The sequence below is a fragment of the Acomys russatus genome, chromosome 16 (genome assembly GCF_903995435.1).
Source record: "Acomys russatus chromosome 16, mAcoRus1.1, whole genome shotgun sequence".
Classification (NCBI taxonomy): Eukaryota; Metazoa; Chordata; class Mammalia; order Rodentia; family Muridae; genus Acomys; species Acomys russatus.
In genome coordinates, this window is record NC_067152.1 from 27,859,521 (window position 1) to 27,878,611 (window position 19,091).

At 45.2% G+C, this 19,091-nt stretch overlaps 1 protein-coding gene across 1 annotated transcript in view; it reads right to left on the minus strand.

Annotated features, from left to right (window-relative positions):
- Positions 1 to 1,203: 1,203 nt before the first annotated feature.
- Positions 1,204 to 19,091, minus strand: part of Brca1 (BRCA1 DNA repair associated) — a 64,889-nt gene continuing 47,001 nt past the window's right edge. Inside the window, exons 14-22 of the mRNA XM_051158702.1 lie at positions 18,239 to 18,483; positions 15,768 to 15,855; positions 13,215 to 13,292; positions 12,721 to 12,761; positions 8,879 to 8,959; positions 6,008 to 6,062; positions 3,631 to 3,704; positions 2,917 to 2,977; positions 1,204 to 1,968 (exon numbers count right to left, since the gene is read on the minus strand). Coding sequence (XP_051014659.1) covers positions 1,817 to 1,968; positions 2,917 to 2,977; positions 3,631 to 3,704; positions 6,008 to 6,062; positions 8,879 to 8,959; positions 12,721 to 12,761; positions 13,215 to 13,292; positions 15,768 to 15,855; positions 18,239 to 18,483 — 875 coding nt within the window. The 3' untranslated portion in view covers positions 1,204 to 1,816. The remainder of the gene's footprint in view (positions 1,969 to 2,916; positions 2,978 to 3,630; positions 3,705 to 6,007; positions 6,063 to 8,878; positions 8,960 to 12,720; positions 12,762 to 13,214; positions 13,293 to 15,767; positions 15,856 to 18,238; positions 18,484 to 19,091) is intronic.

The following is a 19,091-nucleotide window of genomic DNA, read 5'->3' on the forward strand; positions in this document are numbered from 1 at the left end:
GTGCTGTCTCAGTGTTGCCAGGGCTTAGCTTCATTTTGTAGATGAGGAAGCTGAGGTACAGCGAGAAAGCTTTTTTGGCAAGTCTGCAGGTGAGTCTTTCTTTTTTTTTTCTCAAGACAGGGAAGCCAGGGAAGATGGCACACGCCTTTAATCCCAGCACTTGAGAGGTAGAAGCAGGCAGATCTCTTTGAGTTTGAGGCCAGCCTGGTCTACAAAGTTACAGGATAGCCAAGACTACACAGAGAAACCCTGTCTTGAAAAACCAAACAAAAAACCCCCAAACAAACAAACAGAAAAGGATAGGGAGAAGGGATTTCTTTGCATAACCCAGGCTGTCCTAGAACTTGCTTTGTAAAACAGGCAAGCCTTGAACTCACAGAGATCTGAGTACATCTGCCTACCAAGTGCTGGGACTGAAGGCATGTGCCACCATAGCTGGTTGCAGGTGGGTTTCTAAGAACTGTTTATTCTATGAGTGCTTGTCTACATGCATGCATGTGTGCTGGGAACTAAACCCAGCTGGGATTAAAGGCGTGTGCCACTGCTGCCTAACATGTACGAGCACACACAGGCCGTGGCACATGTGTGGAAGTGAGAAGACAACTTGCAGTAGTTCTCTTCGCACCGTGTTGGTCCCAGGGGTTGGACGCTGGCTGTCAGCTGTGGTGGCAGGCACCTTACCCATTGAGCCACCTTGCTAGGCCCCCAAACAGCCATTCTTAGTGTTTGTTACTCAGTTTATTTGCAGTATTAACAGCACAATATTTAAATACTTTGTACAATCAGGTCTCCCCTGCCCTTGTGCACTGGGGGTGGGTGGGGAGCAGGGATGACCTACTCCAACAGCGATAAACAGTCCAAGATAATGAATTCGTGAAAAATATGTTCTCATCCGTTAGCAAGGAAAATTATTTATGAAGTAGCATGGTTCAGCAATAGGAAGCAAAAGGGAAACATTGCTTCACAGAAAGCAGGAGCCCCTTTCCTGGTGGAATCCATCATTCATAGACATGAAATATTTATACCAGAGACCTGACATTTCAAGAGGAATGGGTTACTTCGAGCAACTACAGCAAACATTTGCTCGTCAGCTATGGGGAAGTAGAAGGCTCTCCCGGACCCCGTGCTTGAAAAACTTCACATTTACATGGAATACATATGTGCCTCTCAACTCCCTCAGTGTCCTCTAACATCCGGGACCCGCGCAAGCTCGACTCTGGTTTGGTCAGGGAAGGGAGTTGGGTGTTGTTTAGTGCTGGGTCTTGAACCTGGAGACTTGAGGAACACTGACTTTGGTTCTGAGCCTAGCCTTTTAACGGCTGAGCCATCCCGCTGGCCCGGAACACTGATTTTAAGTTAAATCACAGACCTCAAGCAATCTCCTTGAAGGGTTTGACTCGTGGCTTTGATGAACATGAGATTTTATAAGAAACAAATTAGGACCACCAGCTATTTGCTTGAGTCAGGGTCTTATATAGCTCAGGCTGGCCTTGAACTCATGACACTCCTGTCTTTTGCCACCAAGAGCTGTGATTAGTACCAGAATGCCCAGCTCAGACTAGCCAAGCCACTGACCGTCTCTCCAAGAACAACAAATAGTGAGTCAGCATCTTGCTCAATTGGTGGGATTTAAATAGTCTTGGTTCTTCTTGGATGAAACACTTCTTTTTTGCTCAAGATAGATTTCAAAGGGAGACTTAATTAGAAACCCTTTAAGGGGCCCTCACAGAGGTAGGAGCTGCTTTCCTCCAGACCTATGTAAATAAGGCAGTAGAGGGAGAGATGCTCTCTGGGCATGGAAAGACCTTTTGTTACACTAATCCTTGGGGTCTTGTGACTCGTTACAGTCATGGCCACCAGCGACATTCTGTACCAGGTAGGCATCCAGATTCCGACAACGGTAGACGGATATGCTGTCCAACACCCAGTCCCACATCACCAGGTGTGCGGCACACAGCTGCCCGATCTCTACAAGACAGAACACAGGCAGAGGTCAGTGTCAGGTCAGTCATCCAGACCAGACCCTAACCAACCCACTCAAAGTTCTGAGGGCTAATTGGGTAGGAGCCAAACTGGTGCTGGGAAGCATCACATCAGGAGGACACAGAGCCTTTCAGAAGCCAGGAGTGATTACCGGTACTAGCCAGCCTCTGGAAACTGAAGAAACGCCAGCTTCAGCCTGCAAAAGTGTGTACTGCCCCAGCTGGACTCTCATGTTATTTTTATAATACAGAACAAAACATCAGAAAGCTGGCTCTGTGGGGAAAGGCACTTGGTGTAGAGTCTGATGGATCTTAGTGAGTCTAGGATCTACACGGCGACGAAGGGTCAACTTTTTCCAGCTATCTGTCAACCGCTACACATATGTACTTAAAAGTACACACACAGATTGTCTAATAGAAATTTTAGTTGTTTGTTCATGCAAACATTAAAAATAGGCTGAAAGCTGGGTGGTGGTGATGCACGCCTTTGATCCCAGCATTCTGGAGGCAGAGGCAGGTAGATCTCTTGAATTTGAGCCCAGCCTGGTCGACAGAGTGAGTTCCAGGACAGCCAAGGATGCACTGTGAAACCCTGTCTTGAAAAACCAAAATCAACCACTGCCAAAACAAAAACAAAATCCCAAAGAAAGAAAATCCACAAAAAGCAGGGTGTGGTGGTGCATACCTTTAATCCCAGCATCTGGGAGGCAGAGGCAGACAGATTGCTGTGAGTTCGAGGCCAGCCTGGTCTAGAAAGAGTGTCCAGGACAGCCAAGGCTACACAGAGAAACCCTGTCTTAAAACCCCCCTCCCCCCCAAAAGCCACTGAGAATTTTATTAGTCAAGCAAGTACCATGTAACTAACTAGTAGTAAATCAAACCCACCCAACAGGACCCAGATGGCATAAGTGCCCAGCGCATGGAGATACTTTACCAGGGCAGCCACTGTCTTCTGTCCAGGCACTTGGCTGTACGATCACAATTGGATGAGCACCCTGTATCTCCAGGAAGGAAAAAGCATTTAGTGTGTTAAAGCAGGGCTTTTGGAAAAGTCATGTCACCACTTTCACATAGCAGAAAGGTCCAGAAAAGGCTTCCCTCAGTGCATTTGATGCTTACAGTGCCCAAGTCCTCACCCTCCTCTCACAGAAGGGTCTTCTGACACAGGAAGCGTTGGTGCTACTTTATGGACTTGCTTAATGGGAGGAGAATATTTCCCTCCCCTTAAGAAGGCTTCAGGAAGAAAGAAAGAAAGAAAGAAAGAAAAGAAAGAAAGAAAAAAAAAGGCTCCAGGCTCCTGGAGCTGCAGAGATGGCTCAGTGGTTAAGAGCACTCATTGCTCCTCCCAAGGTCCTGAGTTCAATTCCCAGCACCCACGTGGCAGCTCAGAACTATCTGATGCCGTTTTCTGGTGTGCAGATGTACATGCAGACAAAACATCCATATACATTAAAAAAAAAAAAAAAAAAAAAAAAAAAAAAAAAAGCCAAGTGCATGCATGTAAGCCCAGCACTCAGGGAGGCAGAGGCAGGTTGATCGTTATGAGTTCAAGCCTGGTCTACAAAATGAGTCCAGGACAGCCAGGGCTACACAGAGAAACCCTGTCTGGACAAAACAAAACACAAAACAAAAGGCCCCAAGTACTCACTGTGCTGCTGGCGACTGATGGAAGCTCCTTCACTACGGAAGCTCCACACAGCTGCAGCATCCTCTCCAGCTCATCTGTAGAGCACAGGTGTAAAGTCACCATAGCGACCCACATCCACGCCCCGTGCCCTCTACAGTCTTTCCCAGAGCAAACCTCAGTGAGCAGGCTGTTTTAAAGGATAGATCCTGAATTAGTATGGCTTATAAGTTGGCCTGGCCTCCATGTGCTGCTGCCTGCTTGGTTCTTAGTCTCCATGAGACCACGTGGTAGATAAGGGAACGCACTACAAGGATCAGATTTCCAATAATTGGCTAAACTGCTAGAGACTACGTGAGAAACACCTCTTTCTTCCTTGTTCCTGCATCCTAGTTTTTTTTTTTTTTTAAATATTTTTATTTAATTTTAAATGTGTGTCAGATCTTGGAGTTACAGACAGTTGTGAGCTGCCATGTGGATGCTAGGAATTGAACCCCGGGCACTTTACAAAGAGCAGGCAGTGCTCTTAACCACTGAGCCATCTCTCCAGGTCCCCTAGTTTGTTGTGGGGACTGATAAGCATGGCCACCAAGAGAGCACCATTCTTGATGGTAATTATTCTAAATGTGAAAAGATGGGAAGATACTTTATCTAGTACGAGGGTGAAAATACATGCCACCCTGGCCAGAGACCCAGCATGTCATTAGGAGAGGTCACATGTTGAGCTCTTAGAATCCTCATGTTTAGAGAGTAAATCTCAGAAGAGGTTGGGCCTAAGAACCAGCAGCACTGAGCACCCTAGGCTTTTGGATGTGCTCAAAGCGTGCTCACACTGTGCCAGAAGGAAGGGACACCTGCTCGTTCCTGGGAACTGTGGAGGCACTCATACCTGACCGCAATGAGGCTGCTAACCTAACCCCTTCCCAACCGGATCCCTGGCTTCCACTATATTAAAGTCTAAAACCAGAGAAATCATTGAGTGGCACTAGGACATTTCTAAAGATCCGATCAATAACCAGTACAGAAGGAAGCAAAGTCATGCTGTCAGGCTCCCTGCTCCCACTCACCTGCTTATGGCCAGATGCTAAGACAGAGCCCCCAACCTGTGGGGCATATATCCGATATCCCGCATACAGGGTATTTATATTATGACTCCTAACAGCACGGCACTAAAGTTACAGCTAGTGAGAAGCAATGAAATGATTTTATGGCTTGCTGTCCCACAGCATGAGTATTAATGGGTTGCAACATCAGGAAGGCTGAGAACCACTGCTCCCCCTAGGCCTCCCTCTCCTAAGTCACGGGACTCCAGTCCCTGGAGCTGGAGAGAAGCAGATAAAAAGCTGGGGAACCTTCGTTGTGAAAAGAACTAAGCACGTCTATACACGGACGAGGGCCTTTGACATGCAAGAGCAGAACCCACTGCCATTGGCATCTTCCATTGGCAGGGACTCCCTTTGTAGACCAGGCTGGCCTCGAACTCACAGCGATCCACCTGTTTCTACCTTCCGTGTGCTGGATTAAACTCGTGTGCCGCCACGCCCAGCTTTTGGTTTGATTGGTTTTCAGATGCGTTTTTCACCATGTAGCCCTGGCTGGTCCTCAAACTCAAAAGTGCTGAAGACTGGAGAGAGGGCTCGGTGGTTAAGAGCACTGACAGGTCTCTGAGAGGTCCTGGGTTCTGTTCTGAGCACCCCCATGGTGGCTCACAGCCATATGTAACACCAGTTCTAGGATATCTGACTCCTGACCTCTGTGGGCTCCTAGTACACAAGTGGTACATGTACACACATGCAGGCAAAATAAAAACCAATAGTTCTTAGGCAGGGCATGGTAGCAAAGAGGCGGTGGATTCTGAGTTCGAGGCCGGTCTGGTCTACATAGGAGATCTTTTCAAACAAAAACCAGACAGCTACAGCAACAAAGGCATGTGCTGCCATAGCAGGTTGTTCTTACTAGTTTTTCTCCCCACCCTTCCTTAGGCCAAATGAGCAATAACAGCTCTGTCAGCCGGGCGTGGTGGCGCACGCCTTTAAGCCCAGCACTCGGGAGGCAGAGGCAGGCGATCGCTGTGAGTTCGAGGCCAGCCTGGTCTACAAAGTGAGTCCAGGATGGGCAAGGCTACACAGAGAAACCCTGTCTCGAAAAACCAAAAAACAAACATAAAAATAACAGCTCTGTCTCCACAAGCACAGAATGGCACCTTAAATCCTAGCTCCTTCGCTGGTCTCATGCCTTCCTTTTGTCACAGGACTTTTAAGTGCTCATCTGTTGGGAGAATGGTAGAGCAACAAAACACCTCTGGAACATCTGAGGAACTTCCGTTTAGGCTGACCCTATCTATACTACTGCTATGTAAGAAAGGCTGGCTCTGCGGCCTGCAGCCCTCCCAGGCTCTTACCTTTGGGCATGTTGGTGAAGGGCTCACAACAATAGACATTTAGGCCTGTGAAGAGCTGCAAAGACAAGAGAGTGAATGATGGGATGGAGAGAAACAGTTATAAGTGTGTGTCCAAGGAGGCCAGAAGAGGCATCGGCACCTCTGCAGCTGGGGCTCCTGGCAGTTCTGAGTTGCTGGGAATCAAAGCCAGGTCTTCTGAATGATGGCAGCAAGCACTCATCAATGAGCTATGTCTCCAGCCTCTCTCTCCTTTTTGTGAAACAAGATCTTACATAGGCCAGGTGGCCCTAAACTTCTAATGTAGGCTGGCCTTGAATTTCTGGATCCTTCCATTTCCACCTCACAAATGCTGTTGATAATAGGAATGCACCACTATGCCCAGAACACAGGTTTTATAAGAATTAGATCCCACCCCTTTAAATAGAAGAACCTTTCTTTACCACTTGAGAATTTCTTTGGCTCCTTTCCAAAGACAATCAGCTCAATATCCTAACTTGATTTCAGATTTTGCTGAACTGTATATATAATTGATCTAAATTTTAGTCAGTCTTTAAAAAAATTATTTGTATATGCCATATATGTCCAAGGGGCTGGTGGAAGCCAGGTGTCGGATTCCCTGGTGTTGATGTTACTGACAGTTATGAGTTACCCAGTGTGGACACTAGGAGTGAGGGTCGTCTGAAAGAGCAGCAAGTGCTCTTAACCTCTGACTCATCTCTCTGGCCCCCTGTAGTCACTCAAGGGTCCAGGTTCATGCTTGGTGACCCTTGCAAAGTGATTGTACGCCTTGTCAGAGATGAGGAAATCAAACTAAATACAAACAAACAAACAATGCACCCGGTCTGTCTTTATGTCTAATGGCAGGAACTCAAAGCTACTGGCTGAAGTCAGGTGTTTACTCAGATTGGTACATCATATCCCCCACTCCCCAAGACAGGGTTTCTCTGTGTAGCCTTGGCTGTCCTGGACTTGCTTTGTATAACAGGCTGGCCTTGAACTCACAGAGATCCACATGCCTCTGCCTCCTAAATGCTGGGATTAAAGGGGCGGGCCACCATGCCTGGCAGGTACACCATTTCTCCCAGAGTGCTGGGATTACAGTTGCTTGACTTAAACCTAGATGCAGAGGCTGAGACAGAAAAATCAAAGGTCTGAAAACACAGACGGCTGTACTGGAAATGGCTCCACCCCACTCTGCAGGCAGAGAATGAGGGCTTCGGGCAAATCAGTTATTGTTGGAAATGACAGCCCCCACCTCTGCTCTCCCTATCTGTATGAATACAATGGATCCCCGATGTGCTGACAGGACCTAGATGCTTATAAATGCTACAAGCTCCCTCCAGGTAGCCAGTTGGAGCTGAATGCTGCCTTGAGAAGTATAAAACATTAGGAACGTTCATATCCAGGCTGACACTTACTGATGAGAATGCTAGTGATGAGATAGGGAACCTGAAGCTTCACTCCCACAAACACATTTCTTTGTGGAAACAGTGCAGTTGTTATTTTAGTATCTTCTGAATGTCACTACTTGGCCTTACCAGCTTCCATCACTGCTATTCTGAATATAAAAGAAATCCTAATGGGTTTTGAGGAAGGGACAAGGTGCTAACCCTGCAAGGCTCCTAGGTGGATAAGAACAAATGGCCGAGTTGGCTCGTGGTGGCGCATACCTTTAATCCCAGGACAGACAGGTGGATCTGTGAGTTTGAGGCCAGCCTTGTGTACAAAGAGAGTTCTAGGACAGCCAGGGCTATTACACAGAGAAAACTTGTCTTGAAAAACCAAAAACAAACAAAAAACAAAAACAACCTCTGGCTGGTACATAGAGAACTCCTTGAGGGAAAGGGAGAAGCAGAAGTAGGTGAGCAGCTGTCTTGGCATCTGGTTATTTGATAGGCTCCCAGAGAGAGGAGGGGCTGATCCCAAGGGCTCAGAACTCCAGGCATGATTTGTGATCCTGTCCAAAGCAGTTGTCCTTAGAAAGACCACCTTTACCCGTTTCCTCTCAAGTTTCTATAAAGGAACAGAAGGCGCTCCGTATGGGAATGTTCGGAAACACCTGCTGGTGCACGCTTGTAAAAGAAGAACTGCTGCCCGGGAACACAAGCATTTATCTAGTAACCCGAGAAAGCAGTTGGCTCAGGCCTGGCAGGCAGGTGGGAGATCTTGCAAAGACTTCCTTCTGCAAGGGGGATGGATGGTGGGAAGTCATTGAGTGTTGGGCTTACTTGCAAAGTTGCTGGGACAGTCTGCTGATTGCTGTCAAGTCACCTATGACTTGAAAGCCTCGACACTTAGGAGTATAGACTGCAGTGAGCATCTGACTTCAACTTCTTCCATCACTCACTAGCCCAGTGACCCGGCAGACTTAAGCTACCCGAACCTCAATTTTTTTCATATGTAAGAGATGAGATATATTCTCACATGTAAAATATAGGTAACAATATTACACACATCATAGCGTGGTGAAGCTGCTGATTATGAATCACTTCCTTCTGTGTCCACAGGTTGCACCATGTACACCCGGCTCACAGCACTTACTATGTTGCTTAGAGAAAAGACACCATAGTGACGCAAGCACGAAAGGTCTAGACGCACATCTTTGAAATACACGCCCTGTCACCACTGGACTGGAACTCAGAATTACAACTGCTACTCTCAGCTATATGTTCTCTTACTTATGGGGCAGAAGCAATACTTGTTGGCCTTGTTGGGTTAGAAGGGAAAAAAAACCTGTCTCTGTTGTCCAGCCAGTGTGCTGATAGAAAGCATGCAATGTGTCTTACCAGGTAAGGACCAACCTTGTCATAGCACTCGGCTGTAGGTAGAGTGCTAGGCTGGGGCTTCTATCACATGGAAGAGGGAGCTCACCTTTCCCTGGGATTCTCTGGATCGCTTTGGACCTTGGTGGTTCCTTCCAGTCACAACATCTCCTCTGACTTCAAATTCGTGCTGAAACCAAACAAAACTCTATGGTCAGTGGGGAGGGAGAGCTGAGCATTAAGCAGTTAACATCTTGCAGAGTTTGCTTCCTAATTCTCATGTCTGGCTGCTCACAACCACCTGTTACTCCAGTTCCAAAGGGGGCTCTGACACAGGCCTCCATGGGCATTGCAATCATGTATAAAAATCCACAAAAACTGGGTCATGTGCTGCCTGCTTGTTCCGTGACTGACGTATGTGGTACTGGCAGTAGCTCTGCCAGGTGTGCAGGGCCATCCTACTGCAGAGTAGAGCATTGAGGTCAGAGAAAGAATGCCTGGCAAGGTTGCAGTGAGATGGCTGGAGAGGCTGTGGCCACACCACACTGATGCTTCATAGCTTTATGCCAGAGGATGAGGAAGTCCACGGGCCAGAACAGTTGATGCCAGAGTTCAGAGGGAGATGTTGGAACTTGAAATAATTAACAGCTGGATTAAAAATTCACTCCTCAGCTAGACATAGCAGTATACACCTTTTATCCCAGTGCTTGGATGGCAGAGACCAGCCGGGTCTACATAGTGAGTTTCAGGACAGCCAGAGCTACATAGTGCAACACTGTCTTTAAAATAAAATAAATAAATAAAATAAGATAAAATTGGGCTATGTGACAAAAGTTACAGGCTAGCCACTACTACATAATGAAATCTTGTCTTTATTTTTATTTTTTGAGACAAGGCTATGTTGTCTGGCTGGCCTGGAACTCAGAAATATGCCTGACTGCCTCCTCTCCAGAGCTGAGACTCAAGACTTACACCACCAAACCTAAGCAAGACCCTGCCTTAGAAAAGTTATTCTAAAAATTCATTCTTACTGAGGCTGGAGAGATGGCTCAACGGTTAAGACGGTTAAGAGCACTGACTGCTCTTCCAGAGGTCCTGAGTTCAATTCCCAGCAACCACATGGTGGCTCACAACCATCTATAATGTCATCTGATGCCCTCTTCTGGCCTACAGGGGTAAAAGCAAGCAGAACACTGTATATATAATAAGCAAATAAATCTTAAAAAACAACAACAACAACAAAAAAACCCCAAAAAACTCAAACCAAAACAACAACCGAAAAAAACCCCACCTCATTCTTACTTTTTTTTTGGTTTTTCGAGACAGGGTCTCTCTGTGTAGCCTTGGCTGCCCTGGACTCGCTTTGTAGTCCAGGCTGGCCTCGAACTCATAGCAATCCGCCTGCCTCTGCCTCCCGAGTGCTGGGATTAAAGGCGTGCGCCACCACGCCCGGCTCCTCATTCTTACTTTTAATTTTATGGATGAGTGTTTTGCCTACACGCATGTATTTGCATGCCTGGTACTCAAAGAGGTCAGAAGGCCTAGAATTGGAGTTACAGATAGCTGTGAGAATCCATGAGGCTGCTGGAATAAGACCTTGGAAGAATAGCAAGTGCTCTTAACCACTGGCTGCTCTTTGAGGACCTGGGTTCAATTCCCAGCACTCACATGGCGGCTCACAACGGTCTGTAACTCCAGAGGATCAGACACCCTTACACAGACATACATGCAGGCCAAACATGGAAGGACAACTTGCTATGGCTGGATGGCTCTCTCCACCTACCCTGTGGGTCCTGAGGTCTGCGTTTGGGTTGTCAGGATCGGTACCTAAGTTACCCAACAGCCCCAAAGTGAATCTCTGTTGAAATTACCAATTGGCTTTCATGTCACTGGGGCTTGGAATTTTTTAAAAATGTCTTTTAATTTCTAACATTTGTATCTTCTCAAAACATCCACTTAGCATTTAGATTACACTGCTAACAGTGCTGTTAGGAGGATAACTGGAGGGTTCATGCTCATTTAAATCAATTGTACACTGTCATCTGAAGAAATTAGGGCTTCTCAGAGTTCTGTTGAGATTTATAGCTAATGAAGTCAAAATGATAAAATGGGACCGGTGAGATGGCTCAGTAGGTAAAGGTGCTTGCCAGGAAGCCTGACAATCCAAGCTAACCCCCAGATGCCATATAAAGGCATGAGATGCTACAAAGCTGCCTCTGACACACACACACACACACACACACACACACACACACACACACACACACACACACACACACACACACCAGCACTCGGGTGGCAGAGGCAGGTGAGTTTGAGGCCAGCCTGGTCTACAAAGCCAGTCCAGGACAGCCATGGCTACAGAGAAATCCTGTCTTGAGAAACAAACGAACCAATCAACCAAAAAACCGAAAGCCAAAAAACCCAAAAAACAACAAAAAAGGAAAAGACAAAAAGAAATCTGAGTTTGATCCCCAGCCTCCACATGGTAGGGGGAGAACCGCAAATTGTCCTCTGACCTCCACACACGTGCCAAGGCTTTCTGCTCCTACCTACAAGAATTGTTCTCTACTTTCCCCAGAGACAATTCTTTCTTGTTATTTAGGTTTTAGCTCCGTCTTTTCACAAAGACTTTGCCTGGCCTCTGTAACTGAAGTAGGGAACCCCTGATTCCAGCCAACTGCTGGTGGGTTGTCCATCATCACAGCATTTATTGGGATATTAAACTCATTTGTTTATAGTGCATCTCCCCCGACTAGGGTACACAACATTCCAGAATAGGGGCTTTGCCATTTCTGTTTACTGTGGCATTCCTAGTAACTGACACTTAGTAGACTCCCAGTAAATGGTCTCAAAATGAAATCTAAACCAACAAAAGCGTCATAATTGTGAATATATTGGGTAGTGTCTAATAGTTTTAAACAGATTTCACTAATTTTGTTTTGTGTGCTCTATTGTCATCTCCAGCCCTCGGCTGTTGTAAACTTACTCTTCCTCCTACATGCTTACCATATTTACCTCTCACTGTTCTTAGCATCATAAAAACAAAAACAAAACAAAAACAGGACTTCTTGGAAGGAAGGTAACTTATAAACAGACCTGTCAGCATATTAGCTTTTTTCTGAGACGAGTCTCATGTAGCTTATGCTGGCTTTGAACTCTATGTAATTGAAGGATGAAGAGACTCCTCATCCTGCTGCCTCCACACTGTCTCAGTGCCCAGATCACAAGCTTGCGCAGCACACATTTATGAGGTGCTAGTGAGCAAACCCAGGGCCTCAAAGGCAAGCACAAATTGGGGGTGGGGGTTTCTGATTTAAAAAAAAAAAAAAAAAAAAAAAGCTGGGCGTGGTGGCACACGCCTGTAATCCCAGCACTCAGGAGACAGAGGTAGGCAGATCACTGTCCAGGACAGTCAAGGCTACATAGAGAAACCCTGTCTGGAAAAACAAAAAACAAACAAACAAAAAAGGACAGGCTCTTGAGCTGGGCAGTAGTGGTGCACACTTTTAATCCCAGTACTTGGGAGGCAAAGGCAGGAAGACCGCTGAGTTCGAGTTCCAAGACAGCCAGGGCCATTACACAGAGGAACCCTGTCTCAAAACAACAGCAACATAACCAACCAAAATGTCAGACTCTTGTTATTTAGTTCAGTCAGGCCTTAAGCTCTCAAGTGCCAGGTCACAGATGTGCACTCTGAGGTGGCTCATTATCCATGTCTTGTGGCACTTTATTCTGTAAATCCCTTTCTCTTTCTCTAAAGAAAAGACTTTCTTGGAAACCTAGAATGAGTAAGAACATGGCAGCTCCTGGCCTGCTCTGCATCACTCCCCTCCTTGCTGAGGAAAAGGTGTGTGTCCTGAAGGAAGAACGCGGGATCAGGCCCCACTCCTCCGCCAGCAACACCAACCCCTAGCAAGTGTATCCGACTAGTTTGTGTCGAGTACCCACCACATTCAGAAGTTTTCTTTCTTGGATAGACCGGATCACCCCTGAAGAGAATGCAGAAAAGGTAAGTCACCCAGAGCAGAACAGTAGCTTCCCACTGTGGAGGTGGGGAGCTCAGCGATTCTCGAGAGCGGACTCTTTTAATAAGGTTTGTGGCAGATTTCCTTCTAGAGACAGCTGATGCTTAATTTAAACATTATAAAAAGCGCTGCTGTTCATGGATTCCTGCCTACTATTAAATAAATCCCCATTCAACGCTAACACTGCTAAGAGAAGATCAGGTCCTATGAATTAGAAAAGAAATCCACTTTCTCAGGATCGCTGGCGTAGCTGAACAAAGCAAGTTTTGTGTTACCACTGAAAACCCCTTGGCAGCTCAGACAGCATCAGCAGGAACCTCAGGTGTTAACATGTTGAGTGTAAAATGCAGCTCTGAGGTGCTGAAGGGAGCAGCTGACAGCCCCTCCCCCCTCCCCCAGCACATGCCTTGTACTCACACGAATAGCTAACTATCCACTTTCCTCCTGCAATTCCTAGAAAATATTTCAGCGTCCGCTCACAGACAAACTCAGCATCTGCAGAATGAAAAACATCCAAAGGGTGAGAAACACAGAAGTGGGAGGGGCTGCCCTGGAGAAGCTGGAGCCCCAGATCTCGCTCTCAACATCAGTCTGAAATGGTGATCTCCAGTGATGATGACCAGCAGCTGTGGGGTTCGGAGGCCTGGGAGGGGCAGGTGCCATGTAAAGACCACAGGAACTGTGGGCCTCAGCTTTGAGGTGCCAGGGCCCACTAAAGAGTCCTGTGTTAATTAGCCACGTAAGTAGCAGTGATTAATGTGGACAGAGATTGGTTGTACCTGACAGTAATATGTGAGAGAAGAAAACAGCGCTGAAGTCCTAAATTTGAAAAAATAACAATTAAAAAAAAAAAAAAAAATCTTAAATCAGAAGTGCCAATGTAACAGAAGTTCTCTCCCTTGCAATTTCCACCTGGGGGATCCTCAGCCCCTTGTACTCCTGAGAGGGACAGGAAAACAGTCTTGTCACAGCTCTTCTCTTTTCTGTGTGGCTCTCTTAGTAAGCAGTAGCTGGAGAATCTGTTTATTGCCTGGTGTTTCAAAGGCCCCTTTGAAGAACTAAGCAAACCGAGGAAAAACCGTTTAAACAGGACAAATGTATTCAACCGCATCCCAAGCACAGCAGGCCATCCACGGCAGCAGAAGTGCCCATTCCGCCTCACAGAATCCCTCATTATTTTTGAAGCTTTTTGTTTAAATGCTATAAAAGCTGACTTTAGTTCACAAGCAACAAATGTTGTATTGCCTTTGAATTTAAAGAGCTACTTTGGGTTTAATTTGTATTTTGAAGCTTTCTTTTCACCCTTTATCAACTTTAATTCAAATCCACTGCTTAAAATATATTAAAACTTGGCGGCATTCCTCTCTTAAAGAGTACTTAGCTTGCCATACCTTGTTCTAGCACCTGAGTCCAATCAACACTACCCTCTGGTACAACTTTTATGTACAAGAAACCTAGATTTTAGTGGTCTTACAATAAAGAGTCAAAGAGCCTTGGGCCCTTTGGTGAAGCCTAGAGTCCTGTAGACAGATATAGCTGAGAATGAGGTTAAGAGTACATCAGAAAGCCTGGTGTGGTGGCGCACGCCTTTAATACCAACACTTGCCAGGCAGAGGCAGGTGGATTGCTGTGAGTTCAAGGCCAGCCTGGTCTACAAAGCAAGTTTAGGACAGCCAAGGCCACACAGAGAAAAGGAAAAGTCACGGCAGAGAACCAATATGGTTAGCAAGGTATAGCCATATTCTGCGCCTCCCACGTCCCTGTGCACTGTTTTTTGGCGATACTTCTTCAGACGCTCGGTGACGGATATCTTGGCCCCTCAGTCTTTTCATTCCTTTATCCTTTGCCTGACATCACTTTTACTAATTTTTTTTTTTAGATTTATTTTATTATTATTATTATTATTTTTTTTGGTTTTTCGAGACAGGGTTTCTCTGTGTAGCCTTGGCTGTCCTGGACTCACTTTGTAGACCAGGCTGGCCTCGAACTCACAGCGATCCGCCTGCCTCTGCCTCCTGAGTGCTGGGATTAAAGGCATGCACCACCACACCCAGCTTTCTTTTTTGGTTTTTTGAGACAGGGTTTTTCTCTGTAGCCTTGGCTGTCCTGGACTTGCTTTGTAGACCAGGTTGGATCTGTCTGCCTCTGCCCAGTGCCACTCCTAAATTTAACTCAACTTAAAAAGGGTCAAAGGAAGTGGTCATCTTTATAAAGCAATGAGTGACTATTGGGAGGCTTCATTCATAGTGGTGTATTTAAAGATAGGCTTAGCATACCAAAACGCTTGGTCCGAAAGTATTTCCAAAAATGTGCATATATGTTGCTTCATTTGTTTCTTGTTTTCTAAGACAAAGTCTTGTTTCACAGCCTAGGCTGGCCTTAAACTTCTGACATTCCTGCCTCAACCTCCTGAACGTTGAGATCATAGGTGAGTCACCACAGCCAATCTATTCATGTTTCACATATATAACCTGAGGGCTAGTGCCAGTACCTAGAGCCATTGGTCTCAACCTTCATGATGCCGTGACCCTTTAATATAGCTCCTCATGTGGTGACCCCCCAACCATAAAGTTATTGTCATGGCTACTTCATAACTGTAATGAATCCTAATGTAAGCATAAATATCATATATATCCTATATAAATTCCTATAGTCTTAGGTGACCTCTGTGAAAGGACTGACTGTTCAGCCTCCCCAAAGGGGTCATGACCCACAGGCTGAGAACTAAGTCGTGTTCCACTAAGCTCCACCTGCAAGCCCTGAAGGCAATTTTCCACATGCTTCACATGCCTCCATCTTGAGTGGGAACTGTCACACAAAAGTGGCATTTTCCACGTGCAAAGTTATATCCATATGCAAACAGTTGTAGATTTTGAACTTTTGGATTAGAGATGCCTAACTTGAGTCATATGGCTCCTCATTAGGCTTATGAGGTAAATGCAACATAGTCTGTAAAGTTTTGTAGTATACCTGTTTTAATAATTACATGCGTAGTCTCCTCAGTAATTTGATCAGTTAAAATGAAGCAGTACTTTTCAGCAAACTTTTGCACAATCATCTGAAACAAAAATCAAACATTGAGTTATACCGTTATCTCTGGTACAAGACGTAGAGTATTAATTATTCTAATTTTGAGTTTCCATTCTCAGAAAAGGCACACCTCTAAAAAAATTTTCAAATATTGATTGTGTGTGAGAGCATTTGTGTATTTACTTCAGTGTGCACATGGCGGTCAAAGAACAACTTCGAAGTTGGTTCTCTCTTTTCATTTCCATGTGTGTTTTGGGGATTGAACTCAGGTTATCAGGCTTATATGGCAAACACTGTTGAGTGACCGTGATCACCTCACTCAGGATTTTAAACACATAACATAGCTGAAGTCTCAAATTTGACAATTTAATAAAAACTGTGTATAAATCAGCCAGGCAGAGTAGCATACACATTTAATCCTAGCACTTGGGAGGTAGAGGGGGGCAGATCTCTATAAGTTGAAGGCCAGCCTGGTCTGAATACTTAGTTCTAGTCTAGCCAGGGCTACATAGTAAGATCCTGTCTCAAACAAATGAACAATGCCTACAAACAAACAAACAAGCCCCAAACCATGTATAAGCCAGAGAAAAACATTCTAACGCAGTTGTGTAGTACTAGAAGCCATGGAGTTACAACCAAAGTTCATATAGCTTGATCTCTGAGTTTCTTTACAGAATGATGGCCCACTATCCTATATCTATTAGTCTATATCTCATAAACTGAGTGGTAACTAGCTTTATTTTGCTTTTGTTTTTGTTTTCCGAGACAGGGTTTCTCTGTATAGCCTTGGCTGTCCTAGACTCACTTTGTAGACCAGGCTAGCCTTGAACTCACAGCGATCCGCCTGCTTCTGCCTCCTGAGTGCTGGCATTAAAGGTGTGTGTTACCACCACCCAGCTGGTAACTAGCTTTATATAGAAAGTTCTGCCATAGACATATCTATCTATCTATCTATCTATCTATCTATCTATCTATCTATCTATCTTAAAAGCAAGACTTATCTGATAAGTTACAAAGCACCCAAGAAGATATTTGTAGAGTCAGTGCAAAAAATAAAATATTGGAAGAGACTCATTCTTCCCAAAGGAAATCTAGGGTCCCTTAGCTATCATCTATCAAGCAAATAAAAATCAATAGGCAGTAAAAGAAATTAACCAGATAGATCCATTTCAGGCACAGTTGACATAATTGTTAGCTAGTGTTTGGTAAACAAGCTTGTTTACCAAAGAGCATCATTTACTAGCTCTCACCACCCATGCAAATATTTATGTGCCCGTAGTACAGCAATGGAAGAGAGCCACCTTTCATGCGGCCTCACTCTACACTGCACTGAGCACGGGAAACAGCAGGCTAGAGAAGCTAATGGCACTCGCCTCCAACTTTTGCCGATGCCCTCTGCCAGAGTCATTAGCAATTCTGAACTGGTTAATTGCTGAAATCCTTGCCTTAAAACAGTGTTCAGTTAGAGGAGCAACTGCTGAAAAGATCATCTTAATACGGGCTTCAGAATTAATCATGTGTAATACAGTCAGCGGCTTTCATCATAAATTTAACACACTTCAGCAAGTCTGAATAGAGCTCAAAGTCTTCCTCTTTGCTTGTTTAAAGAAAGCATATACCCAAGCCACTTGTAGTTTAATCTGCAGCTCAGAATTGCCCAAGGCAAAAACGATCAGAACACTTTAGCGCTCTCTAAAAGCTGACCTCACAAAACAAAGGAATTGGGAATAAAGTTTCAGTGAATGGGAATTGTAGATGTGTAAGCAAGTCCACCAGGAGCCATCTAAACAAACGCAGGTACGAATTTCCAGAGCAAACTGCTGCCTGAGCATGGAATTGCGAGCGGACAATATCAGCAGTTATTATCCTGTACTTATACATGGTCTCTATCAGGGCAAAGCTTGCCTTGCCTTTTCAATAGTGGGGCACTTGGGATGGGGATGGTGCCTAGCTACGAAGGCTCTAAAAAGCAAGACCCTTCAGAATGATTTGGTTACTCTCTGCATGCAATAAAAATGGTATCTACTATTAAATCTAACTGATGGTCTGACATGTTATTGTATATTACTATAACAGTTAACTATAGGAGAAACAAATTTCCCAGAATGCTTGAAATGTATAAGCATCTTGAAGAGAAGCATGGGTTCAGCAGGCTTAATGTTACTAGTAAGTATGAAACCATCCTCATCTTTGGCACAGAGGACTGAGAAGGTACCAAATCCTAATAAGCAAGGGGAGGGGGGAGCTACAGGGCAGAAAGGACAGAGCAAGTTATCACCAGCCAAGATAAAGGTGCCTAGTATCCAATAAATATCTCCTCAAATAAATTCCTTCCTACAGGTTCTTCATTGCAGGCGTTTATACCAATGCTAAGCAGCCTAAGTCCCAGCCATAGAGATGAACACACTCACTACTTCTTTGTGGGTCAGGCCGGACACCACCATGGATACCTCTGCACGGGCTCCTTCTCTTGAAGATGTGACAGCATGAGTGGCAGCTGGACCCTTGACAGACCCAGTGCCTTGACACCAGGATGTTTCCAGTGCAGAGGGTAGAGTTGGCATGCTGCAAACATGCGCTGGCTCTTTAGGGGACTCAGATTCAGGGTCTCTGTTAGAGAAGAGGCTGATTCCAGACTCTAGGATTGGAGTCTCTTCTGCAAGGAAGAGGAGTTTGACTTAGTGGCAAGGAATGTTGAATTCAAGGTTAGGATCTCTGCAGCCATTGAGTTATGTTACGAGGGCACTGTTGGTGAAAGCATGGCGCTTCAACTTCTCTAAAAAATATGGCATTTAAGCCGGGGGTGGTGGCACACACCTTTAATCCAACGGATCATTGTGAGTTCAAGGCCAGCCTGGTCTACAAAGTGAGTCTAGGACAGCCAGGGTGACATAGAGAAACCCTGTCTTGAAAAAACAAACAAACAAAAACAAAACAAAACAAAAAAAAACACCTCAACATATGAGCCCGAAGAGGTGGCTGCTCCTCCAGAAGACCTAGTATCCACACGTAGCTCAAAACTGCCTCTAACTCAAGCTCCATACCATTCAACACCTGCTTCTGACCTCTATCAGGACGAGTCATACATGTGGTGTACAGACAGACATGCATGCAAAACAGCCACACATGTAAGATAAAAATAAATACTCTTTTAAAAAGGATGTGTGATGCAACTCTGCTTACAACAATATAGTTTTAGAAATGACTTTAATGTCCAGTGAGATTGAGTAAATTATAATACAGCAATTCTAGTAACAGTCGTCT